Source organism: Dermacentor variabilis, chromosome 5 (genome assembly GCF_050947875.1).
Source record: "Dermacentor variabilis isolate Ectoservices chromosome 5, ASM5094787v1, whole genome shotgun sequence".
In the NCBI taxonomy this organism is placed as follows: Eukaryota; Metazoa; Arthropoda; class Arachnida; order Ixodida; family Ixodidae; genus Dermacentor; species Dermacentor variabilis.
This window is the reverse complement of record NC_134572.1, coordinates 188,021,643-188,049,458: the sequence shown is the minus strand read 5'-3', so window position 1 is coordinate 188,049,458 and position 27,816 is coordinate 188,021,643. Positions and strand designations below refer to the sequence as shown.

The 27,816-nt window shown below is 45.3% G+C and overlaps 1 protein-coding gene across 4 annotated transcripts in view; it reads left to right on the top strand.

Annotated features, from left to right (window-relative positions):
- LOC142583405 (fasciclin-2-like) overlaps window positions 1-27,816 on the top strand; it is a 183,285-nt gene that overhangs the window by 132,916 nt on the left and 22,553 nt on the right. For 3 of the 4 annotated variants that reach the window (XM_075693855.1, XM_075693859.1, XM_075693858.1), the window contains exons 10-14: window positions 876-1,334; window positions 9,000-9,259; window positions 14,888-15,080; window positions 20,858-20,899; window positions 26,587-26,815. In XM_075693855.1, the coding sequence (XP_075549970.1) occupies window positions 876-1,334; window positions 9,000-9,259; window positions 14,888-15,080; window positions 20,858-20,899; window positions 26,587-26,815 (1,183 nt within the window). The remainder of the gene's footprint in view (window positions 1-875; window positions 1,335-8,999; window positions 9,260-14,887; window positions 15,081-20,857; window positions 20,900-26,586; window positions 26,816-27,816) is intronic. The other variant, XM_075693856.1, reaches the window with a different exon arrangement.

Genomic DNA, 27,816 nt, shown 5'->3' with positions numbered 1-27,816 from the left:
TGCATCGCTATGACGTAATGAATGATTGGAGTCGCATGAAAGGCCAAAAGGTACTGCAGCTTTCTAACCGTGACATAGAAGCACAGCCAAAACGAATGCGATTAGAACAAAAAACATGTTTTGACCTCAGTTGAATTGTTTATGAGATTAAATTGAGACATAAAGTTATAGATTGCCAAAGTAACGCTGAAAACTGCGAGATTTAGATTGTTTTCAAATGGTCAATTTTGCTGTTATTCTAATGTAATGCGAGGGTCAAGTTCAAGCAACAAAAATCGTGAAAAAGAATTCGCACTACAATCGAATAAGTATGGTACTTGTCCCATGATCATAAAATCAAGCTGTAGTTGGGCAGGATTGCTCACATCCGGTTGCTAATCTTCTTAATTTCAGGACAACTGAGAGCTTTTGTCCTACTTCTGCAAAGCTCTTGTGGTGTGCAATGGTCTGATCATAGAACAGTCATTTACATTTATGCACTTGAACACGCATTATGCACAGCACAGAAAAAGACAAGGAAATGTAGGGACAGCACGAGTACTGCCTTTGAGCTAAAATATTATTTGGAAACGTGGGCTGGCTATGTACCGTACAAAACGGAAGCCTACACAGAAGTAGGCAAAATGATTATTGTAGAAGTATGTACGGGCGTGGGGCCAAGTGTTGTTACGTGTGATCAGGATAGGTGAGTTAGTGCTTCCGTCAAAGTGCACTGCTCATGTTGTTGCTACTTTTCCTTGTTTACATGTTTTGTCGTGCTGTAAATTGGGCATGTGTTTTTACTCGCACAGTGCTGAGCAAGTTGCGTTAATTTTTCTCCTGTTGGGATGCTTGAACGCCTTTCTCTCTTCCCTCTCCACCATCGCTTTTCACAGTTGCTCCACAGGTGTTTGCCCGCGAGAACCCTGTGAAGACATGGGGCCAGCGTCCGGCTGTTCTCGAGTGTGTAGCGGAGGCCATCCCCAATGCCACCCTGTCCTGGTTCTACCGGAAGCAGCAGCTGCAGGAACGAACGGGACAATACTTCAAGGTGGAGGGAAGCCGAGGAAGCAGCAAGCTCACTGTGGCACCCACTTTCCCCGACCGCTTCGGCACCTATGTGTGTGAGGCGCAGAACTTTCTGGGTAAGGGCTCAGTGGACATACGTCTGGAAGAGGCACGGCTGCCCGGAGCCCTGCCCACACCACGGGTCGAGTCACTCACGCCAACCACCATCACGTTCGCCTTCATCCACACTGCCGACGACGGGGGCATGCCCACCACAAAGATCATCATCAAGTACTGGAAGGACGGGGACCGCGAAGAGCTGGCAAAGATCCAGGAGTGGAGCGACAGTATGTGCTACCTTTTGTCTTCTGGTTTTCCTCGCTTACAGTGGTCGTGTGTTGTCAGTGAGTTTTAGTAAACAGGCAGCCTGAGGCGGAAAGAGAAAACGCTATCTTGCCTAGACTCTCATATGGTCACTTCAGAAGTCGACAAAAATAGTTACAGTAATACCTCGCTAACTCGAAGTAGTAAAAACAAAAAAAAAAATTTCGAGATAGGCAAAGTTATGGAAATGGCAGTGAAAAGTTGAGTTTTTTTCTAAGTGAGTGAGTGAATAAAGACTTTATTTGAAAACAAGGTATTGACAGATGACCTCATTGTTAGGCAGCCATGAGCCCCTGGGCCTGGGCAGCTTCTTCAGCTCTTTTGATGACCTTGGCCTGCAAGTCAGGGTAGGAGCTGAGTAACACGGCCTCCCACTGCTCAGTATTACTTATTTCGGGATTTGTGTGATTTTCCGCTGCGCACGACCACATAATATAGAACAGATCCCCTCTTTTCTTACTATGGTTACATGTCCAGGTAGTAGTAGTGATAGGCTACGGGGTTGGGGTAGGTGTTCGTCTGAAGTAGTCTCCAAGCTACTTCTTGTCACTTGTTAAGCGATTTGTGTGCTGGCGGGTACACTGCCCTGGCTAACCTGTAATGCTGAGTTATTTCCTGGTAACTGACCATGCGATCCCTCTCTGATTCTAGCGTGAGCCATCCGGGTGCTCGGTTAGCGAGTCCTCGAGCGGCGGTGTGGGCGGCATCGTTGCTGGGTAGGGAGGAGTGTGCTGGTGCCCAAATGATCTGGATTGGTCGTGGGTGTTAATTGGTGTCTAGATGTGTTTTACGGGAACCGAGACCCGGCGTTTCGCAAAATTGCGTACTGCTGCTCTGGAATTGCTAATGATCTAATGACAATGTGTGGAGGCTATTGCCAGAACGATAGCCGCCTCTTCCGCTGTTTCAGAGCTTCTGGTGCGGATTGAACCACCAGCGCGTATTTGACTTGAGGAGTCCACCGCTGCAAGGGACATACAGTTGCGTTCTATGTATTCTGCTGCGTCGACATAGACTACGTCTTGAAGGTGTGGAATAAACTTCACCACTACTGACCAGCTTTTCAACAAGAGCTTCTAAACTGGCTCTTCATAAAGGTTTCAAAAAAATAAAAATAGAAAGATACCAGAGATACCAACCAACTCTGCTTTTCGGCACTGCCATATTATTCAGTGCATAAAAACTGCATAAGGCTGGTCTGCTTCACTGTGGCACTTGTACCTAGAAAGGCATCCTCAAGTTGCTTCACACATCACATGGGCCAATTGTTCCTGCCGCATTACTTTATTTTGCAGCAAGCGAAGCATGTTTCTTGCTTTGGCTGATGTCGGCACCTCTTGAGGTCTTTCGCCGTTGCCACCTTCACCGTTTCATCCGTTTGTAGCCATCTCAGCGATTTTGGCAACAATAAATTCGCCTGGTACATCCTGCCCGCATAGCGTGCACTCATGAATGCTCGAATCGCTTTCTGTGGCACCGTTCGTGGTAAGTCCGTTCCAAGTGCGTTGCATATGCAATGTACATGAGCACGAGTACACGCTATGCAGGCAGGATGTGTCAGAATGTACGCGGCACGTGCGTTTTTATTCTACGTTGCGTATAATAAAAGATCCATTCTGCGTGCATTGTGTAGAATTAAATTTAAGCGGAAATCACACCTCTGATGGGAAATCACTTGTGTTGCATAAAGCTATAGATTTGCCTTCTTCCATGCATAAAGCAAGCTAAAGAAACTGTGCCAAGCGTGCTAGTTTGCAGGGCCTACCTCTGCACACATCCCTCCCGCTGCATGACATGCCACCTGGTTGCTTGACAAAGTTATGTTGCTAGGTTCTGACTTGATATTTGGGGATAACATCTGCTTTGTGGTAGGCGTGGCAGCCTTACGTGAAGCTTGTTAAATGTTCCGGTGGCGGAGTTATTGTTCCACTCTCGGACAAGATCTTGAGATATCCGCAGTTTGCGCCCAAAAATACAGAGATAAAAGGTAATAAAGACATGGCACGTATGAGAAAGGGTTCGGTGCCACGGAAAGTTTCGACTTAGCTGAGTTTTCGAGATATGCAAGTTCGAGTTAACAAGGTATTTGTGTATAGGAAATCATTTAAGCGAGCCCAATGAAATATTGAGTATTGTTTGGGCATATTAAAATGATGTGTGGGCAAAGTTAAGTACACAGCTGTAAGTGGGCAGTTAAGGGGCATTGTGGAAAGTTCTCACAAGTTCTCTTGTGCCTGCGACTTGCGACTTGTGAGGGATAAAATGTGTCTTAGGAGGAATACAGTTGAATCCATTTTCAAGGAACTCGACATTTCTACAAAAAGTGGTCTTTATATCAGTAGTTATATGTGGACTCGCTCTTCAAAACGCACAAAAATTAATGACTCTGTAGCTGGTGTTGACAGTTGCGGTTCTGCACCATTTTGGTCTGGAAATGCCCTGCCTGCCATGTGCCCAGTTTGGCCACGCTTCCGTGCTTCGGAACGTCATGTGCGGCGAAGTTCAGAAGTGTTTGAAGTGTTTGTTGCAGCAGTACAACACTTGTGAAAACGTTCATTATATCTTAACCCAGTTTCAATAGGCAGTTCCGGGAAATCGCAGCTTTTGATGTGGTTGCAATAACCGATAAATTGTTGTATCTGGGATCCTTAGAGTGGTTTTGGCTGTATGCGGCCAAAATTTTAGTGGGGCTTGTTTTTGCACGCGCCGTAGCAAATTATCAAATTAGTGACATGTAAGTTCACAATGCTTGCAATGGGGCTATAGCATTAGCTGTTGGTCAACTGCTGGACATATCCATATGAAATCTCATATATCCTAGGAATGTTGGGCTACAGAAATTTTACAATTGTAGATATACAGTCTGCACTTGTTACAACGGACCTGCGTGCAACAGACTTTTGGATATAACGCACCTTAGTTCGCTCTACCTATTTTATTAGTGCAACAATGTTCGCGTTTAAGGGACCGTGCTACAATGGACTATCGGCTACAGTGAACGAAATCAGCGGCAATTTTTGTCAGTCGGGCGTATAAGATGGACTTTTGCTGTATCGACACAGACTGGCAACTGACTTGCTGAATATTGTGCACGCAAGGGAGGGACGAAAGCGATGCAGAAGCGCACCATCTCTCGCACGCAAGGCGCAGGGGGAGGCGAGGGAGAGGAGGGTTTTATTCCGGTGGCTGCTGTTAACGGCGCGGCTGCGCTGGCGCCGTATTTTGAAAGCGATCTGTGATGTGGACAAAGTGCGTGTTCGCACTCGCCTCATCTTCAGAGAGCTGCAATGTTTGCAGAATGCGCATAGTGCCGGTAGCTTCGTATGCGCTGTGCTTTCGACATTTAGTTTGCGTTTAAGTGAGAGATGCACGAAGGTCAATTCGATTGCTGCTGCTGCCGCACTTCCTCACTCCGTTTTCAGACAGTGACTTTCCACGGTCATCGAGCGACATGTGTTCTTGTTTACCTGTGTGTGCGTGACGCGGTGCTTGTTAATTTAGTTAGTGAGCTCATGCTTACAAATTCATATGGCCGATAAAACTACTATCCTTACTTAGCATAGCTGTCTATTACCTAATTTGCTATTGCATTCGATGCTTCGCCTTTCGGGCAAATCTGCACCTGTTATTTTTTTTTTTTTGCTTGTTTGTTTACTTTGGACATTCGTCACTCACTTTTTGCATTAATGTTGTTGCACATCGCGACCAAAGTTTCGTAAGTGAGGCGTTTCGGATATTAAGTGCTTCGGATAAAACGGACAGTTTTTGTCAGATTATCAGGTTCCATTGTAACTAGAGTCGACTGTATTAATGACACCGTAGGAAATTTTTCAAGTGGCATCAGAGCTTTTAAAACCGGCCCTTCCAGTGGTGAATTCGATTTTGAATTGCTGCTGTGGGCAAAACAGCTTAACATTTCTACTTGAAATGTGTTCGTGTACATACTACAGTCAAACCCATGAATAACAATCACATTTCACTGCATTTACGGTTTTTCGGCTCTGCCTATTAAAACCGCTTGCAGATGTTGACCCTTTTCGTGAAGCAGTTTGCTCTAGAGAAACAAGATGGCGCTTTCTGCTGCGCGCCGCACGTTGCGTCAGCGAGAGTGTGCGGATACGAAAGCCTTACCTCTTCTGCTCTGCGTCTGTGTGATCAGCTGTTGGAAATGCAAGTGGGTTTTTGCTAACGCACTGTGCTCCATTCATGCTGCAAAATATGGAGTGGTGGAGTGAAGACGTGTGCTGTAGTTGGCTGCAAAAAATTGTGGCTGGCATATTAAGGAATGGAATGAATCTGTGTCCAAGATCGCGGACCATTGCTACGTAGGAACTGTCTCTGTTGCCAGCTCTTTGCGGTGGATGTCTTCCCTCGAAGATTTTTAAAAAATTCACTCGTCCACCAGCATTGTAGCACTAACCTCCAAGAAAAAGACTTGAACCTCAGTATGTCGGCACGAGTGAGTACTGCTCGTTATTTCGTGACAGAGGGAGTAGCCCCATTTCCTGGCATATTGGCATTCTTGCACGTTATCTACGCACATCCACCTCAACTTGCAAGCAAACTTGCGCCTGCTCTATGACCAACGTATCAACAATAAATGAACGGGTGCATACTTGAATCAATGCGCCAAAGCATTGGTTAATGTTCGAAGCTGAAGGTTTCATAGCGGTCCATGCAGTAAGCGAGTGACTAGTGATAATATGCATTTGCAACAAGCTATTACAACGTACAGAGAAAGAGAGAGGAAAGGCCGGGAGGTTAACCAGAGGCGAATCTACGTTGCTAGCCTTGTTCTCAGCAACAACAAATCTGCCGCAGCTGAGCACATCCGCGAGTGGTCAGGCAAAATATCATCAGATAGTGATTGCTCGGAGAACTTTACTTAGTCAGAAACATGACAAGCTGCTGCGTAAAAGTATTTGCTATATAAAGAACGAAGAGCTAAACACACTGATACTGTTTCAATTCATGAGCAAGAACTTAGGATAGCTTTGAACATATTTTCAGCCCTGCTTTTTATTACAAGCACCGTATATGCTGCTCGTGCCGTTTGGACAAAGCATAATGACCCCCGAAAGCGCTTATGTGTCCTTTGAAGGTGTAGCCGAATCATCATCTATGATATTAGCCGTAACACAGCCACACTGGTGTCATGTGCATCCATTGTAAGCACGAAAGAAACGGAGGCAGCCCAGGCACGCAATCGATGCGTCACCACATGATCAAACATAGCGGTGTCCACGAGATCGTCGGGAATAAACTGATGAATAAACTTGATTTGATTTGAAAAAGAGTTAATAGCAAACCTTTTTTAGCTTGCCGTACTGTTACTACGAACGCTTCGAACCAGGTCACGGTAAAAAAGAGGGCTCACGCGTTGTGCCAAAGCACGGAAGCGTGACCAAACTGGGCACAAGGCAGCGCACGAACTGCTCCAGTTCAATCACAACAATAATACGACCTTCAAGATGAGCGAGCGACTGCCATGCATATATTTCAGAAGCCACGAAGAACGTGACTGCTTTCAAGAAGAGGAGGCATACAGCATAAACAGCATAGTGCAGGGCATACTGTGGTTGCATTGGCGCATGTGCCGGTGCGATATTGGGTGCCACGACTCTTGTTATTGCCGAATTGTCCTTGCGGCACCACATGCATTACTTTAGGGCTGTTGCATGCTTGACTCACAGTCGTAACGCCAAGACCTTGATGTCCAAGGCCTTCCCAGAATGTCAGCATGCAGCAGTAGTTACCGAAGTTGATGCTTCCGGCCAATTAAAACGCTTTGCTCTCGTGTGCAGAATACAGTCATGTCCCGGTGCTAATAAAAATACATCCCAAGCTCTTGGGGGGAAATAAAATGCCGGCTGCGCTCGCAGTTTCGAAAGTATTGGTGATCGGAACGGGGTGTCATTTTCAAAGAGCTATACGACTGCACATTTTGTTTTTTGGATGGACATTTCTAGCGGAAGGTTGCAGCTAGGCGTGGGAACGCACCGGGAGCAAGAAATGACACTGAAAATTTGGTTTTTGGGCCAAAGTGCTCCTGAATCATAACTGCTGATGCTGGTGCCAGTGTAGTGCTTGCCTGAATGACATGTCAGTGCACTCTGCTTAAAACCATTTGTGCTAGTGTCAGTGTGCCAATAATTTTCGGTCGTTTTTGTGGGCCAGTCCTTATATAATGAACTGCTGATATAATGACCACTTTTCACGTAGCTGCTGAGTTCGTTATAAATGAATTTCACTGCATCCAGGAGAACTATTTCAAAGCGCTGCTTTTTTGACGTTTATCAAGGCTGTGGGATGAGTGATTTTTGAAACCTGTTTGAATATGAATTGAGTAATGATGGCACTAAATTGATGAATCTAAGTGGTCCTTCTTGAGCAGTTTTCAAATGCTATATTAAGCTTACAGGTAACTTTATTTACAGTAGTTTGTCTTTGTTGAGAAGCAAAGTACTCCAGGTCCACAACCTTCTGTGGGGCTTATGAATGTGCTCAGCACTTATGGAACTGCTTTGGCCCCTTGTAGAAGTTTCAGCATACATGAAAAAAAAAAAAGGAAATGATAATGCTAACAACAAATGAAAGCATGAAGTGCTACAGCTAAATTCTATGTTAAGCCTGAAATCAAAGTTGTACAGGTGTGGCTGACAGCATAGCACAGTGCGACATAGTTTTTTCAGTAAAAAATGTGTTAGGTAATGCCTTTCAAAAACCCTTTTCGTGCTAAGTCCATTACTAGAAACATATCCTACGCACTGCAAACCACCACAATGTTCCAATGTTCGAGGCTTTTCCTCACAAATTCCATTCACCTGCTGCCACAATAATATTTTTATTACCGAATACAGTGTTGTCGCACCTCTATGATGTCGTGTGAAAGAACACTTTTTTTTTTTCACTACACATCAAGGCAGTGGCGTGTCACAAAACTACCAAGCCCTTGTGCACAGAACTTGTCCACGGTATTCATTATCTTTTTACGCTTGTTCACACCAAACAATTAGTGTGATACTGTGGTGGATAGCATTGCTCAAGGGGTGCTCTTATGTTATTACTGTGCTTTTCGGACTCTTAAGTCATGTGTTTTTTTGTTTTTCTCTCTTTCTTTCGAAACATTCCTCGGAGCGTCTTGTACTGCAGTGCAACTTATAGTGCATAAGACCATGCATACTGGCACAACCAATATGAGCATTTTTTTTTTTCCCCGAGCAAGCCACACGGCAGAAGCAATGCAAGCGACTTGCCTATGTGTCTCATAAATGTTATTCAGTGGCCAGCCATTGACAGTGACCCAGCGATGCTGCTGGCCGAAATGGCTGAAATTTTTGACTGCATGAGAGGATGAGGAATTGGGAAAGTGGGTAGTCAGTATATCCAAACTTAAGCATTTACATTTCCTATCACGTGGTAATTGAGCTTAAGCACTGATATTCTTTCTAGCAGATTAGTATTAAGCTTATTAATGAAAATGGGGAATACAGCAGATGTTCACGCAATTTACTTGATTGACCTGCAATTAACCTTGATTATAACCAGATGTTCCTGCGATTAACTGAATTGCAGGCAGCCTTCCCCCGAGTCTTCTGCTCCACGTGAACTCTCGCATGTCGTTTCAGTGGACCGAGCAGACACAGTGACTGTAGATGGCCTGGAGCCCAAGCACAAGTACTGGTTCCGCTTTGCGGCCCACAGTGCGGTCGGCACTGGCCCTTACTCTGAGACCCTGTCCCGAGAGACTCCCCCGGAGATGGCACCTGACCCACCCATTGTACTGAGCAACGAGAACAGCATGTACCCCAACAAGTATGAGATCCGGTGGGCCATGCCACGTGACAATGGGCGCCCCGTCCGCCATTTCCGTGTCACCTACTTCAAGGTGCGTCTGCTGACAGACATCTTTGCCGTGTTTTATTTCCCTTTCATTTTTTTTTTATTTTCCCATTTCACACTTCCAGCCGATTTTATGTTCCCCCTGTGAAATGAGAGCTTCCCTCACCTATACACCCACCAATGTGGCTTTGCGGATATGGTGTTAAGCGAACAAATCAAATCCCGGCCACACTGACAGCATTTTCATGGGGGCAAAATGCAAGAACGCCGGTGTCCCGTGCATTGGGAGCACATTAAGATATCTCCAGGGTCAAAATTAACAGGAATCCCTCATAATGCCTCATAATCAAATTGTGGTTTCGACACGCAAAACCCCAGAATTTGATTCAGTTCAATTCCCTCGCCTATATTCAGTTATCGCTTTCTTTTTGTAAGCTGACTGAATCTCGTATGCCTGCAAATTTCCTGTTGACATCAAATCTAGCTCTATGCCATCCTCAATTGCAAGTGCCTGCCCTTGACACCCATTCTGTTATTGTAGTAAACCACAAATACACTCGAGCCTCATTATAATTAAACTTGATATAACGAGATAAGTGAAATTCCCCTTGAAATCATCTAAGAAATTCATATTGCAGTACATGCAACAATTGATATAACCGAGTAATGGATTTAACCAAGTAGTTCTGGCTCCCCCTTCAACTTCGTTATAGTGAGGTTTTGCTATAGTCTGCTCTACGTGCGACGTGACTTGCCCAGCTTCATTTATTGCTGTTAGTTTCATTGCATGCTTCCAGTGTTGAAACCAGAGCGTACAATACATACTGTGTGCAGGGTAAGTTAACAGTGGTTTCTCAGTTGCTATAGCTGGTGGGCAAGGCTGTGTAGTAGCACCATGGTTTACATGAAAAGACCACATTTCCTTGTAGGCTGGGCACATAACTTGGGGTTTGTAGATGCAGTCTATTGTTTACACAAGGTGGCACAAGTACAGGCTGCAGTTATTGATCATAGGTAGCATGCCTAGGCGGCAAACAAATTGTTTGCTTGTTGAACGCGAGCACTTTTGCTAACAGTTGTGCTAGACTGTGTTGTTAAGTAAACACTATTGTCTTTATGTTGCTCTGGTGCTATCTATTTGTATCATTAGGCAATGCGTTAAGAAGGTTCTTGTGGTACAGTTGACCGGTTATATTAAAATGCTCTGGCAGTGCCATAAAAGTTAATGACATGCTTAAAGCTGTTTTGCTAGAATACTGGGTGCACTAGCTCTAATCAGGCTTCATTTTGTGCCATTGGAACCTGTTTATGCTCGCAGAAAGCTTAGATGCTGTCATACCCTGGTAAGGGGAACTCGCATGTACATTATCCATGCCATTCAGTTATTTGCGACATGTCGACTGCCAGGCTGTTCCATAACCGCCCAGCCACTAGGCCTCCCCTGTCCCTTCGGTTGGAAGCAGTTGGAAGAAACGGGCGCGCCCCTCTTCTAGAGGACATCCTATGTGGCCTCCACTGCCGTGGGAGTGGCTGACAATCCATCTTTTGCCGGAATATCAATATGAACTCTTTAGGCACATATACATTGACATTTTCGTGAACTTCAAGACAAGTATTCCTGTGCTGAATTTTATACCGATGCTTCTAATACCCCTGGCACACGGGCAAAAGTAAAGTCCTTTGCAGTAAACCTCTCTTGTTACTCTGAAGGACCCTTTGCAGAAAGGGGTTGCGCCAATGATACACGACACTGCACTAACTTCTTTAGGTGGTTCCTCAGACGGACTCTGCAAATGAATGAATGAATGAATGAATGAAATAGTGCTGCTTGTCAGATCAGCAAGAGAAAAAGCATTTTTAAAACAGCTGTGTATGTAGATTACACTTGGCGATTGCAGAACCTAAAGACATTTTTTTCCATTGTTAAAGGCTTGTAATGCGTTAATCGTTTATTTTCTTGTTTTTGCATTCTTAGCAGCAATTTAAATTGACCCAGCAACTATGGACAGTCGGTGTATTGCTGTGCATGCTGTTTATTGCGGTGTTGCCATTCCCACGTTTCTACCGTCGTTTTTATTTATTTGATATTTATTTATTTGATAAATACTGCCAGCCTTCAGAGAAGGCCGTGGGCAGGAGTGGACAGTACATATGAAGAAATGATCAAAAATAAGAAGACAAGAACACATTACACAAGGCTCGCACGACGCACTGAAAAGCAGCGAAAGACCAATAGTTCGCATGTCGCTTGTATACAAATCCGTGCTACAGATATAAAATTGTGCACTGATATATTGATGGAGTGCTTGACAAGGAAAAATTAGGTAAGAACACAGACCATTCAAGCTGCCCATGCGCGTCGCACGATGTGACAAATTGCTGGAATTCATCACTTATTGGAGCATTTACGGGAGAACCATAGCATATGTCACGAGATAAGTGTTGCCAAAGATTGGAGGCTGATGGAAGAATTATAAAGCACTTAAGAATGGCTGTATGGTGGGTTTCTTGACAATGTGTGCACTCAGCCGGTTCCATTCTCGGATAGTTCGCGGAAAAAATGAATTACTGAAGCAATCGGTTCTGCAGGCGAATTCTTTAACTCCTCGTGTGGACCGTGTGATTTCCTCGTGGGGACCGACGAGGCACCTGTTGAATGTACAATTCCTTATTGATATGCAGATTATCATGATATATTAAATACATATATTTCAACCTATCACGATGACGTCTTAGTTGAAGTGTTTCTAAATTAGCTGTTTCTAGCAGCTGAGTGCCAGCTGTATGAATTAGACTAATCTTATTGATTTTCTTTGGGCACTTTCCAGTTTTCTTATATTTACTTCAGTAAATCCTTTAAAACAGAAGCATATTCAAGAATCGGTCTAATGTTTTATGTGCCAGTAACTTTATTTCTTCCGTCGACTGACGTAGGGAACGTTTCAGATATCCAAGCTTCTTCATGGCCTTTTTTTGTATGTGGTTAATATGTGTGTTCCACCTGAGATCAGACGGGATCATGACACCCAAGTATTTATAACTTTCTATGAAGAAATACTGCAGCCATTTATTGAATATAGGAACTGTAGGGAAATCCGTTTTCTTGTTATTGTCATTGATACGGTTTTCTTCTCATTTACCTTCATTTACCACTCAGAACACCAACGGTCTATTTTCGATAGAGATGAATTTAGAAGAGCCTGGTCATTCGGACACTGAATTACATTATACAATATACAATAGTCAGCAAACAACTTAGTTTTCACTGGTATGTCTTGAGTAATGTCACTAATAAAGATTAAAAAGAACAGTGGTCCCAGGATGGATCCCTGCGGTATGCCTGACAAAACTGGGGCCGGACTCGAACTAATGCTGTTGATGGAAACACTCTGCTGTCGCAATGAAAGATATGCTTTTATCGAGGCTATTAATGAAGTGTTCTTGAATATTGATTTCATTTTGACGAGAAGTTTAGAATGGGACACGCGATCAAAGGCTTTCTCGAAATCTAAGAATATAATGTCTACAGTCGCCGACCGATTTTCCGGACTCCGAAAATTCGGACATGCCCGATTATTCGGTCAGCTTCGCGGCACCGCCATTCTCCCCATAGACTATAATGTATAACAACTGCCGAAAGTTCGGACACCTTGCAACCTCTTGTCTGATTTTTCGGACACTCCTTGAGCCAACTCGATCGAGGGCATCATGCACCAACCCTGACCGGCGCATAGTTCGACTTGCTGAACGCCATTTTTGTTTTGAACGGAGCCTCCTTGCTGCCCCATGAAGTGGCGCTACTGGAAATCCCCGCTCATCATCATCGTTTCTGCCTGGTTCGATAGAGTGGCCGTACAGCAGTTCCGGTTTCAGCTTAGTAAGCCATGTCAAGACAATCCAGCAGCTGATTTGTTTTTTTCGCGCACGACGCTGCGAGCAGGCCACGTTTTTCGTTTGTGCGACTGGTGTCGGCACGGTGGTGTTTGCTTTGTGTGCTGTGTCGAGGTTTCGGTGAACCAACGCGGCGTACGGAAGCATCGCGTCAAGTGTCTAATGGCGCCGACAGTGCCCGCGCAGACTGCGCTGGGAAATGCCAGCAAGCGGGTGCCGGGAGGCCTAGGATTTGTCGCCTTCCGATGTGCTCCCTACTGACGCGGAAAATGTTCTGCCGAGACCTGCGCAGTGGTTGCATTGCGATTCGGGACACCGTCTCATTTGACAGTTTCACAGGTGCTGACACTGCTGTACTGACATGCACAGAACTCGACGACGGCGAGATCATTCGTCAGGTTTCTGCTGCACCGCCGGAAGATGACTCAGAGTCGGAAGATGACGCACCATGTGCTACGCTGCCGTCGCACGCGGAGTGTGCACAAGCAGTGACTGTGCTTTCAGCCGCCTATAGTGACCGTACGACCTTCTCCGAGATTCAGGCTTATCTGATTGCGCGTAAACGGAACAGCGTGCAACGGCGCACTCACGATTTCTTCAAGCCTACTGCCGAGCCCGAATAAGTGCGTGGAAATAAAGGATTTCTTTTTTTTTTTTTAATCTGCTTTTTCGGACACCTGTTTATTCGGACATTTCCGCAGTCCCCGTGAGGTCCGAATAAACGGTCGGCGACTGTACCTGGCTTTGCTTATCTAATGATGCGGCAAAATCATGAACGGTTTCGAGCAATTGTGTTACCGTTGACAGGTTCTTGCGAAAACCATGCTGTCTGGAATCGATCAAGTTGTTATTTTCAAGAAACTCCAATATATGTTTGAAAATGACATGTTCAAGTGTCTTCACACATGTGCATAAAATGGAAATAGGCTGGTATATCGCAATATGTGATGGATTTTGCAATTTAGGAACGGGGACAATTCTTCCATACTTCCAATCATGTGGAAGTTCTGCTCGCCGTAAGGATTCTTTAAATATTATGGTTAAATATTTCGAGCACCATTAGGCATACCTAACGAGGAAGGCGTTCGGTATGCCGTCTATTCCACGAGGTTTTTTGCTGTCCACTTTCAAAAGAAGCGAGAAAACACCTTCCTCAGTTATTGATACACGACCTATAGTAGGGCATGCGTGAGGTAGTGTAAAGCGTGGCTGATTGCCGTCATCTTTCGTGAACACTGAACAGAAGTAATAATTGAATGAACTTGCAATGGCAAATGGATCCATAACAGGTCCACCATGAATACATGGATTTGTGCACACAAAAATGCACATTTTACGTCATATACAGTGACAGATTTTGAGAGATTTTATGACAATGTTACTCTGACCATTAGCACTCAATATTTTCATTTTAATGCAGAATTCATTAACACACCATCTTGAATCAATGGCGCTCTTTGGTAATACTGTGCCATTAAATGCCACACATCATCATTGCATACCCTGTTGGCCAATGTTTTGACTAAGGGACTTGTCTTTATCAGTTGCTGCCATCACGAAGACGCGTCCCTTTGTTGAAACGTTCTAGCGACATTCCTTGTTCAACCACTGTTATCCTCATCAAGTCTTTTATCTTCCTGTGAACTTCTGTCTTGTTTAGGTGCTTTGGTAGTGCTGCCGGAGTGTTCTAAAGTGACCAGTTGGTTCAGCTGTGACAGTAAACTGGCATGGGCCATGACCTCACTTGTCCCTTCATTTGTTGAATGTCCCTTCCCATCCACAGGTGGACAAGCGGCCGGGCAACAACTTTGTGCGTGCCGAGGAGCCCAAGGTGATCCAGGTCACCGAGTGGCACAATGTTCCTCGGGTGGAACTGCGCAACCTCAGTCCCGAGAGCTACTACCGGGCCGAAATCGAGGCCTACAATGACATTGGCTACAGTGAGCCTGAGAGCATGGTCTTTCACACTGCCAGAGGTAAGGGTCCATTGACCTCTGTTGACTTGAGAAGTGACTGCACAATATTTCCACAGCCGTGCATTTGCAGTGATGCTACTGCAGTGCCAGTTGTGCCGAACCCCACTAAGAAGCGAACTCTGCTGCATTTCAGCGAAATATGACAAATCTATGGCCACTCTGCACAGAAAGGCTGCCGGGGCTTTTAAAAATAGTAATATGCCCTCAAGCGCCGTTTTACTGCGCCATCTTAAGCTGGCATGGCGTGGACCAGCGGCTGCATTAGCTCCATAGTGAACCGAGCCAAGGGATCGTACTGCTCTTTCTTCCGTGGGTTGCTGTCTATATTCAATACCTTCCACCTTGACGTGTGCGGGTTGCTTAGGCAACGGCACAACCTCTTTCCAGGTGGCAGCAAGCAGTCGTGCTAGCTCCGAGCAAGACTCCATGCTTTTATATGACCAATGTAAAACAGTGACCAAGGTATTGGACGCTGATGGTCTCTCGCTCGACTTTTCGAACGTAACGCACATATCGGTGCAGACATGGTGTCCGGGAACAATTTTTCCGCTATTCAACCTTTTGCCAATCCCCCACTTTTCTTCGCATGGAGATTGCACAGAGTAAGAATGGTGTATGGCTGCTACCAGGATTTTGGTGGAATCGGCACCAAACAGCAACTTTAGCCGCTTGATACTGACGAAGTGCCACCGGTTAAGGGGGGACGACGTGGGGATCAGATCGCGAAAATCGCAAAAAAGAACAATTTTTGGCAACGACGCATTTCGGTATATGCAATGCCTAATCTACATTGTATCAAAATGGTTTGACTGAAAACGCACTCAAAGTGCCCGAAAAAAAATTATTTATTAGTGCATAGGGCGAGAAAACAGCTTCAAATCGCGTAAAATCACCGCAGTTCGCGTAGCCCTAACTCGTCTTTCCCGCCACCGAACGCCGCCATCTTGGTATCGTTCGAATGCTCAAAGTTTCGCCATTCCGTTTCTGAATTCTTCGGTCGTCGCCATCTTGTAACAAACACACAAACACAAAAGAAGCGCGGGTCCGCTATAGGCGGTCATACGGGCCCTGCGATGAAAGCGGGCCTCTGATTGGTCGCCGTTCTGAAAGGCGTCTTGCCATTGGTTGCTGCTGCAGCAGCGGGCAAGCTGGCAACCGCAGCGGACCGCAGTTGTCTGGTTTGAAAACCACGCCGGCGTCTTTCTTCGTTTGACACTCGCAGAATTCAGATTTATGAAAGCTCCCAGGTCAGTGATGGATCGTCGCTCGTTCGAAAAGAACTTTTCAATGAAGCATGCCTTCGGAAAACGAAAGCGCAAGCCTCCTACGGCGAGAAAAAGACGGCAGCCAGCGGGAGAAGCCGAGAACCCGACTGAACACGCGAATAACATGCCGCGTTATCTTGCACCGTGTGATTCCAGCAGCGAAGCCGACAATCGCCCTGTGACATCGACACTGATAACCAAGCCACCGGAAGACGTGCGAACGGAGGTTCTCGCACCTGTGCGTACGGCCGCACAAGTCAGCAACAGAGATCACGTTGAAGGCGACGCGGGTCGAAGGTCACCATCGCCGGCAGAGACGGTGTACGTTTCCGATGCATCGTGCGACAGGGACACGCAGCCTGCAAGTGAGCCCCAACTGTCGACGAGCTACATACTGTATGGTGACTCAAGGCTCGCCAGACGAATCGTCACACGATTCAGACGTGCCTCAAGCCGCGTTCTGTGTCAGCGGTTACTGCAGAAGCGCAGGCATACAGCGTTCGCGACTCCCTTCGCGCAGTGTCCGCAACTGAGCGGAAGTTCAGTTTAATGGACCAGCAAGGCCAAGAACAAATTTCGGCCCCTTGCGACTGTGAGTTCATTATTGTGCCTGTTTCCGTGACGAACTCTTTGATCTCCAAAACTCTGTGCCCAAGATGCCAACAGCGTTCTGTGGGTGTACTCTGCGATACCATGCTCGGTCTGGCAGTGAAAATGGTGGTCATGCACTACTCCAGACGGCTCAAGAAAGGATAAAGAACGCCTGAAGAAGGCATCCAAAGCCCACCAAACAAAGAGGCAAAGGTGTAAGAAGATGCCTGACAGCAATGATTAATATATTACAGCCCTGGTGCTTTTTAATAAACTTGCAGTGCTTTTAAAGCTTTGCAGCCAGTTTTCTCAATTGCATTTTTTTTTTTTGTCAATCACCTCGCTCGTGGAAAGCGTAGCACAACAATGGCTGGACCAATTTTGGTCCAGTTTGTTTTGCTGTGATCCACAAGCTGTGCTGTACTTAAAGACAGTCTTGAAATGTTTCTTTATCTTTCCATTATTTAATTATTTCACAATTACTACATGGCTCCATGCAGTGAAGCACAGTCATGTGCATGTTATGTTGAGCAAATAATTATTAGCGCGCTAAAAAAAAATTGAACACTGTCTTGATGTAGATTAGACATTTGGGCAAACATGAAAAGTATTCCCAGCTCCCTATAGTGTTTCGTTACTGTGCCAGGCTTTCCACAAGCAAGGAACTTATAGATTCTTATAAAACAAAAACTAATGAAGATATCCTAATGAAATTTTAGATTTGTCTCTTTATTGCAATGTGCAGTGGGTGTGCCAAATTTCAGACCTTTCTGTCAAGAAACAAAAAAGTTAATTCTGTTCCCCAACTCCTCCCTTGAACCTTGCTCTGTCGTATGGCCGTGACAAAAATTCACTTCCAGCTGATGCGGTGGCAAGTAGGTTGTCGCACCAAAATGGCAAGATTGCCTACAATATGTTCGAACCAGTAAACCACTTCGGCGATTGGGCGTGAGATCACGGGCTCGACTGGTGGCCAGAAGCCGAGATGAGGGGTGACGGTGGTAATTTTTAGTGTTTACATTGAATTTATGAACCAGTGGCCACTTATTGACTTCACATGCGTTGCCCAGTGTAAAAGCCCCATATAATATAGTTTGCAATCACTTTCACAAACCTGCTCCAAAAGCTGCTCCGAAATGGACCAGTAGCATCGCTGCATTTGCCCTAAGACAAAACTTGTATGCAAACATGCTCTGCTTTGCTGTGAAGTTTTGCTGTGCTCTAACATGCAGCACTAGTAAAAGCAGTGATGACCGAACAAACACAACAATGGGCCTTCGTTATTAAAGCTTATTGCTCTGTGGCATTGCGTTGGAATTGTAACCTTGTGTGCAGGAACAGTTTTGTGTGTTAGTGTGTATACCAGCGAGCAGCAGTCATGAGGATGGAGTGCTTCAATGTATGGTTAACAGCTCTCTCGTTAATGTAGCTCACTTTTCTCATATATTCATCTCCAGTTATAGTATTGACTTTTGATTCGTTCGAATGTCTTAAACCACTTAGTTCAATAGTTCTCGCCAGTGACAGTACATTTCGTGTGGGTCAAGCATTTCATTATTTTTGACGTTGCGGCACACCTCGGCTAATTGTCCTCGGCACGCACCAGTGCCACCCTTGGCTACAATATAGCTGTGCGGAAGCAGCTAACATTCATTCGAATGTCGCCATTCATGCCAACGGCATGAACAGCACAGCAGAGCTTCACCTGTTCATCCTCTGCACCTGGTGCTTTCTCTACTTATTCGCTGTTCAAGACTGAGCCATACCAAGGCACAGGAGCTTCGAAAAAAGTAAGAAAGCATGGCAGGCAATCGGCACAGAAAATAACACAAATTACACGAATGAAGAAAGAATTGTTGTCTCAAAGGTGTCTTCCAGCTAATCTGTAAATAAAAACATATGTATCTGTACACATTTCCAAGTAAACATTGGCTGGAGGACAGCTTTGTGTCTGTTTGTTTCTTTTTTGCTGTGGTTTTGTGTTGTTTCTGCACTGATTGCCCGTTAAGGTGTGTCCAAATGACAGAGGAAATTGGAATTTAAGCTTGCAGATTGCATATTACAGGATCATGTGTCAAGTGTTCCCGCAGTGCTTCCTCGGTCCACGTGAGCCACTTAGTGATACGGCCGAGAGCCAAATCACTGTTGGGATTTTCGGCTAGGTCACGTTTGCTTCATATGAGCTGTCATCCTCTGTCGTGTGAATCCTAGCAGTGAAGAGATCTGATTCACGTTGCATTTCACATGACTGATTGGTCCGCAATCTCGTCTGTCATGTGAAACCAGCTTTACAAATTTGCTTTTCAAGCTCACCCAAACCAGTGCCCTGTTAACAGAATAGTCTTGAAGGCTAACAAGGCAGTAGAGAGCTCATCTAACAAATAATGCCAATGTTTGGCCATAAACTTGTTATGGCTGCCTCACTATCAAAGATTTTACTGTCGACTGTATACATGCAGTGATGCCAAACAGCGCAGTTTGCAGATACGGATCATTGGCACAGCCTGTCACTTGTAACGATAAGGCATAGAGTGCACCATGTTTTAATGCTCGGTGGTTTGTTTGGTCAATTGTTTCATGCGATAGCATTATAGCTGTACCTCGCACTCGAAATGTGGGCCGACCGCCTAGGCAGTGCAATATAACACAGTACGGCATTTCAAAGTGCTAGCTGTTACAGTGGAATAATTCAAGGAACTAGCAGGTGACACTCGTGCCAGACGTCTCAAAAAGAGTTTGGAGAGATGCAGGCCTGCTATCGTGGCCTAAGGGTTTGAGTATTGGGCTGCCATGATGGAAGGCAGTCATTCGATCTCACTATCAGTCAAGCATTTCCTTATACAATAAAACCTCTTTAATTTGACCCTCATTCTTTTGGAAAATTTTATAATTTGGACTTGTCCTCTGGTCCCGGTAGGTGTTTTTATTATTGAATAGAGTCAGAACTCCTGCTAATTCGGACATATTTGGCAACACACCGGTTAATTCAGACAACTCTAGAAACTTGGCAAGCACTGCATAGTCGTTGGGCAATACTCTCATGAACATCAGAGCCAAATATTATTACATGCAGCTGGGAGCCCACAATTCCACTGAAAAGCTGCGTGCCCTTTTCTGCAGCCTTTTCAGAACCTTGCCGCTTTTTCATTACTTTTGCACTAGAGTATACACACTGGTTACTGGGCAGATGTAGCATTATCCGAGCCAAAACCAGAGAAATCACAGTGGTTCCATTTTGTGGTGAAGTCTTAACACTGCACTATGTCCTCCAATGTAAGCAGTGCAGTGAAGGTTTGAACCATAGTCTCGCAGTCCTTCCAATACAAAAGGCCACCACAGTAATGTGTAGAGTATGCTGGCAGTTATTCAGTGTGGGAATGGTGTACAGCTTTGGTTGCGGCAGGGAGACCGAAACGAGGTCGATGGCTGCACAGATGTGACAGGGAGAGCACTTGATTGCTGAGTAATGGAGCCTAATACATGGCACATTCAAAAATGTTTGATTGGAAAAGATTCGCGATGAGGTGCCTCTACCACCAGGCACACTACTTGCTTGTTGAAAAAGGTGTTGCAGGTTAAGGGAGCGGAGCAGAAGAGCAACCAATGCACTGCATATGCCTGCCTTGCGTCACCCGGTGCGCTGAGATGCGACCTGTTGTGCCCAGAGAGAATTGATCACCCTGTCCCAGTGACTGGCCTTGTGTACAGCCACTCTCTGCAGCAACCTCTTCTGTGTCTTCTCCTGGTGCCTACACAGCACACACACTCTCTCTCTCTCCTCACTTTTGCACTGTTGAGGTCTCTCCACAAGCCTTTTGGGGGGTTTTCTGTTTTATCTGGCTAAAACATCTTGTGTGCTTCACCATGGCCATCTCTCTTTCTCTCTCTTTCCCCCACGCACTCTCTCTCTCTCCCGGCTAGACCCCTCCATCCAAACACCAGTGATCCCACCCAACTTTGCTGGTACATATCACATTTCCTACTTGATATTATCTCTTGTTCTGTGGCTGCTTGCTCCTTGTCTGCTTGCTGCAAGACCATGGAAACAGTTTGAGCATTGCTGCCTGAGCATGTCACCTCTCTGCCTGCCTGTTGGTCCGAACATTGTTTTCACACCCGCCAGGGTCTTTTCTACCGTGCTTGTCACCATTTGCCTTGCAGCTGCAGCACTGCCAACTCAAAAGCTCTGCAAGTTCAAACTGTGCATGTGATGGGTGAGGTGGCAGTGCATGGTGGTAATCCATGTTGGTGGACTATAAATGCACGGAAACAGCCCTTGCATGTAATTCCTGGAAGAAATTGCCCACTTATAGAAACATAAAAGGCTCCATGTGTCCTGCGGGAAATCCACCAAGAGCATATCAGTTTTTACAACAGAATTACGTGCATAAGTGTAGGATAACCATCTCGCAGAACATGTCATTGAGTCTCGGTGACTTTGGGTCGGCCACTATGGCAATGTGCTGCCCAGCATGAAGTCGCAGGGTCGCAGCAACCGCCTCCTGAAGGGGGAGGGCAGCAATGCAAGAGTGCTCGCGCACCATGCTACTCCCCTGGGGGTCGAAATGAATCCAGAGCTCTGGTGGCCCTCAATAACTTACTCTGCACTTTCAGGACATGTCAGCCACATTGGAATCTCGCTTTGGCTAAATTTGTTATACATGCCGTTAAAGCAGTCTTGTAGAAGCCACAGTGCTGGTAAATGCATAGTTTTCTTGTGAGCAGCCTTCAGACAGCACCTAAGCAGACAATGCGTGCACCTGGCGGCTATCGCTGCGACGGAAGTCCCGGCACGCCACCTCAGGGATTTTTCAGTGCACTGCGGACAGCCACGGGACACCACCTTATCTCTTAAGTCAGGCCGAAAAGCTGCACACTCTAGGTCATGCGTCACTCCTGGTGAGCAGTAATGGTGTTCTTCTAGTTTCGGTACCAAAACCGGCTATTATTTTTAAGCTTTTCGTGACTCTACTCGTATTTAAAACATCAAATTTTGCACGGAGGCTCCTTTATATCAACACTATATTAAACTAGGCTTTATACAGAGTCTGAAATTTCCTTGTACTTGACCTGATCAGTGGCTGTGGCCTTCCTGTGCAGAACCAAGGTCCCTTCCTGGCCACGGCAGCAACAGTTTGACAATGCCCTGAGTGTTGCTGCGTGCACATTATAAAACCCCAGGTGGTTAAATCTAATCCCCCCATGTGGTGTGTGTCATGGCCCTGCACTTGTTTGAGAAGTAAAGCCTCATCGCTCTATTAGTCAATATTGTTAGCATTCATAGCAGAGCAGCAGCCCTTGGCGTGTGGGAATGGGCATGTTGGATCCCGCCAGCTAATAAATTCCCTGTGAAACAGCACACTGTTGAGCGAATGCTGTGCTACCCTCTGTGAAATTGGTTATTTGTGCCGCATCAGAGGAGCACTGCCAGAAAAACTGCAGTCATTCAAGGCACGGGCACTACTGTGTTCTCTGTGTGGTCTACGAGCATCTGCTCTTCACTTGGGACACACATGCTGGGGGCGTAGTATCACATTAATGCGTCAGTAGGAGAAAATCTGGTGTAGCAGCCGTTGATCTGCCGTGGGAATGATGGATAGTAGTAGTACATGAATTTTTCTGATATTGTGCAGCTTTGTTACAAACACTGCAGCTACTTCTGTTGTTTCTTCTGGTTCAGCTGTAGTGTTTGCTAGACACATGAAGTTCTCCAAGCGCAATCGAGTATTTCACATTAATGACTAATTCATTCCATCAAGTTATCACTTTTGAGTGCACTTGTGGCTAGGTCTAGATGATGTTTGGATTATACAAGACTCACCATGGGCAGTTCCTGTTTTTCTGGACATTTCTTGCTGTGTGTAATACTCTGCGAACAGTACAATGGTAGAATTTTGGAGGCCAAAAGAGGTTTATCATTTGTGCAGAAAAAATGTGTGATGACAGACTAAAGGACTGGAACATCACTCAACGCCGAAGGAGCAAAGTGTAGACAAATGCGTGTACTGCAACATATGATTCCCGTGCCCGCTGAAGTCCTGTACTGGTGGTGCATGTAGACATTCGTGCCAGGCTTCCCCCCCGCATCCACAGTATGGAACTCTGTGGCTGTAGGTTCGCTTTTGTCAAGCGCTAGTCTTGCTGAAGGCACCACCTGAGTCTGGTTTTCTCTGCGAAGGTGCACGAGTACTGCGGGGAAACTGTCGACAGAGCACATGGAAATGGAGCAGTTGCTGGCAGTTTGACTAATTTTTACTGCAGATACACAGTTAACGAGGCATGAGTGGCTCCTCTATCATTCATTTATGGCAACCGTCCAAGTCAGCGTATCGTGTAAAGTTAGGACATGCACTTTGGTCACTGCATCAGCAGATTTGCCTTTATTGTGTCCTGTACCTTATTCCTTCTGTCAACTCAGTAAAGTGAAATAGGTTGAAGCACTATTTACAGGCACTCCCAGGTCCAGAAGAGAAACATTGAGAAGAAAAGTGTTTATTCTGTGCTGTTTGTCAACAACTACCTATGGGGCTAAACTTCGATTACAAAAGAAAAGGAAGTTAGGATTATACAGTGAAAAGGAGATAACAGGCATGATGTTAAAACAGAAAAATAGCAGTGTGGATTAGAAAGCATATGTCAGTAATTTACATTTTAGAGGAAATTAAGGTCACCCATGTTGTGTAATACATACTGCTATGGTATGATTAGGAAAGCGCAAAAGGACAAAGACTGGAGAACACAGGAATAAATGCCAACTTTGAATTTGTCTTGTCATTCTTAAAATTGCAGCTGCTCCCCAAGGTTGGAAGAGGCATTTTTTTAAGCATACAGATCAACTGGAATGTGAAATCACCGAGGCTTGTTTCATTGCAAACAACAAATATGTTTGTAAGCCAAGCATCTGAGACTTTGCATCGTAGTGAGATAGATTTCTCAAAGCCTGTTCTGAGTGGGGACGAGTAATTTAGCCATGTGGTTTCATTCGTCTGGGCCACTGACAAGGTATTCTTTTGGACTGCACATACATTGGGGTTCACTGTACACTGGGTGTTTTCTATTTTAGGCTATATAGAATTTTTAAAAACAGCCTGTTGCAGATAGCGTAATTTTAGTCATTGAGCTGAATTGCTTGGAAATGGACATTACTTGCACCAAAAATTGAAATGCATAATCGACTAATTGATAAAAATTGACCAACTTTTTCATTCAGTGCTTTACAGCACATATTGCAATTTACAAATTGCAGCTGGCGAGTTTGCAAGGCGCATCCACTTGGAACAAATTTGCCGGATGACGCCTGTCGAGAGATATAAATTTCTGAAGTTGGAAACGAAATACATTGGTGCTCCAGTTAAATTTGTGCTTCAGTGCGTAAAATGAGATTTCGTTTAGAAGGTAGGCGGCACAACAGTGCATTTGTACCACAAGTCTGGCGGTACGTGTCTCTACACTGGCGCCATCCTCAGTATTAGCTCTAACTGGATATGTGTCACAAATTAACTGGCTCCAATTTGCAAATTGAAATGTGCCATAAAGTAAGTGATTGAAAAGTTAATTCATTAATTAGGTAATTTTTATTACTTAGTCAATTGTGCACTTTAATTTCTCGTTGCGAATAATGTCCGTCACTTTGAGTAATCGAGCCCAAGTACTACAATTATGCTATCTGGCACAGATGATTTTTAAAGATTCCATACGGTCAAAAAAAAAAACCTTATTTCCAACAAATCCCTTTCAGTTGATAGTAGGCTCTTGACCTGCTTTCTTCAGCAGTCTTTGTACCTTCACACTTTCCTAACCATAAATTCACACCAAGCAAGCCAGTTCGCAGTTTTGTTAACGCATAGACCAGACGGCCAGTGGTGTATCAGCCAGAACAGGGGTGCCAAAGGGAGACAAGGCTATCGAGGACAGTGGAGGCGGCGTGATGTGGTTTGGAAGTTTAGGATGCGCTCTGCTGATGCAAGAAAGGGTTACCGAGATAGGCCGTCATCTTGGGATGAATGCAAAATAAGGCCGTTGATGCACAGTAAGCCAACACCTGCTTGGAGCTGCTTCTATTTCTCGCACACTGTCTTCCCACTCCTTTCTTTGCATGATCTTTCCACCTTTGACAAATATATGATGGCTAGCCCATGCTCTCCTGCAGCTTATATTTTTCATTGGACACTGGCACTTTAACACACAGGGCAGATTTCCTCAGGCATTTATTGCACACACTTCTTGTACTGAAGTGGTGGCAGGCATCTGGAATTTACTTCCATGTAGCCAAAATTTTCTTCCATTTATTTGTTTATATTACCTGTGAGCTGGTTTTAAAAGTAAGGCATTCCCATTTTTAAGTAGGATTGCAGCTGCGCAGAAAATGTAGCATCTTGACAAGAGAGCATTGTAAAGTAATTTGTTGGGTTGGACACACCCCTCTGCCCATTTTTTGCCTATCCAATAAGCACTTTACATTTTGATACTGTGAGCTTCTCTTTAAGATACACAGCAATTAGAAGCCTGGCTGCGTTTCTTTAGTGATGAGCTGATAAGGCGGCAAAGCAAGCAATCTGCTAGGCAATACCTAGTGGCTATGCATTGGACTCGGCTCTTCCCTGTACAGATGAAAGCCATGCATGTCAGCATGCTGTGCGTGTCTGTCACTTTTGCTTTTATCATGCTGCCTGCGCACGAGTGTTTTGTCTCGTACATTAGGCCCACTCGTAGGGGTTCCCAATGTGCACTAGTGTGGACAGCGCTGAGCTCCAGCCCGAAGCGTGCACACATTGCTGTCGAGGCAGGGATCAAGTCTGCAAAATGTTTGTGTGATGCTTTCGCCAGCTTCATGCACCAACATTGGCAGTCTTGCATTCTCTTCATTTCCTCATTTTTGTGCAATCTGTCAAAGCTTGAGTGTTTGTGCTGTCTTTGGTGATTATCATTTGAAGGTTAGTGGATTAATGCTGCCGTCAATTTTAACATGACTGAGGTGTACTAATTTACTCCAATTTATTTGCAAGACTTGTACCTTACTTTTTAAACTTATTGTACACTTTGGAGTGTGCCCAAGTGGTGTACTTGCATATCTTTATTTTTATGTATTACTTTTTAATGTTCGTTAAGAACATATACTTGAAGATGGGGCAATCTTCCTCCGTTTACATTAGATTCAAATTGAAGAGTGTAGTGTGAATGCATTATCAGCATAGCTATAGCTGATTTTCCTGTCTGCTTTTGTCACCTGATGCATGCTCATAGTTTGTGCTTACAATTGTGAACAAGAACTTAACAAGTGTTTCACTCTTGTCTTTTTTTCCTGCTCCCACGACCCCACCTTTGTGGCCTGTAACACTTTTTCATTCTTTGCGCCATTGAAACTCTTTTCGTGACTCTGGATTTTTCTGGTATTCACTGCTTGTACCTGCTGTCCTGTTGTCACCCTGTTTCCTTCATTCCTCTTACCTCTGGCACGGTGCCTCTAAATTTCAACTGCTATGCATGTCTTTGCCACCTTCTGCTGCTTGCATTATTGCTTTCCTTCATTTCTGTGCACCCTGTTTTCTTCCTTCTGCGCAAACTCTCCCCATCCTCCTTGTTTATCTCTCTCCTTCCCTCTGCTGCCTTTCCTCGTCTTGCCTCCTTCCGTCGTGCCTCGGCCCCGACAGGCGAGGTGCCCACGGAGGAGCACGGCGGGCAGCAGAGCCGTCTCAGCGGCCTGGGCCTCCCGCTCACCACGATCATCATCATCGTCGTGGCTGCGGTGTTGCTCGTGCTGCTGCTGCTCGATGTGGTCTGCTACCTCCGCTTCCACTGGGGCTTCCTCTACTGCCTGCGGCACTCGTGCGGTGGAGGGCAGGCGCCTGCCAAGCCCGTCGCGGATGACGCCAAGAGCAGGTGCGTTCGCGCCACGGTGCAGCTCGCTGATGGCCAGCAGGAGCGCTCGCTTCAGGTGCACTGCTTGCCAGAGTCTGAGAGGGGCTGGGACAGCGGCCACGTGGCCCTCACGTGATGACCTGCCTAGGTCTGTTAGTTCTTGCCAAATTCAACTTGCTATTTTTGTGGTGCAGGCAGCGTAACGGCTATCGTGTTGCCGCTTTTGATGCGTGATTAACACAGGGTCTAGCACAGTCGCCGGAATGAACGAAGGGCTTTTGCCTTTTGTCCCTACCTTCAGCATGATGAGTTGCCAATGTCTAGGGCCTCTGAAAATATCTCTGACCACAGAAAAGACCGTGACTATTTCAGGAATGTAGTCCCCGCAGTGGGATTGGTGCTATCACACTACCACAGCATAACCACCAGCAAAGATCCAAGCTAAATTTTTCTACTAGTTCTGTAGACATCTGGGCTGTTTATTGTAGCATAAAGCATGAAAGTTCTGTTCTGAAGAAAGATCAAAATATTCAGCAATGCTAAGCCCTCTGTTGTAACAAAAGCAAACATGGCTCGAAAATGTTCCACACGCGTGTGTGTGTGCACTTGCACACTTATATCTTGGGTGCCGAGTTGGACAGTTCCTCAATTCCCTGAAAAAAAAATGTATGCCCCATGACCCTCATAACCAGTAATCACAAATGATCACATGAGTCCTACATAACTTGGGCATTCTCACTAATCAGATGCTGCATGTGACAATACAAGATCCCACAATGCTAGAATTCATGCATGTTCCTATTGCTCATTTAGGATTATTGTTTATGGGAGTCAAGTTTGCTTAAATTGTTGCACGGTGTTATTGATCTGACACCAAAAGGCTTTTCCTTTCTTTTTTAATTTCACAGACATGCAGTGGCCTTTTAAGCTTGCAGTTTTAGTTGTTTCATTAGTCCCGGGGCAACTTCAACTAGGTGAAATGTATGTATGACTAATGTCCAACGCACAACCTTGCAATGCAC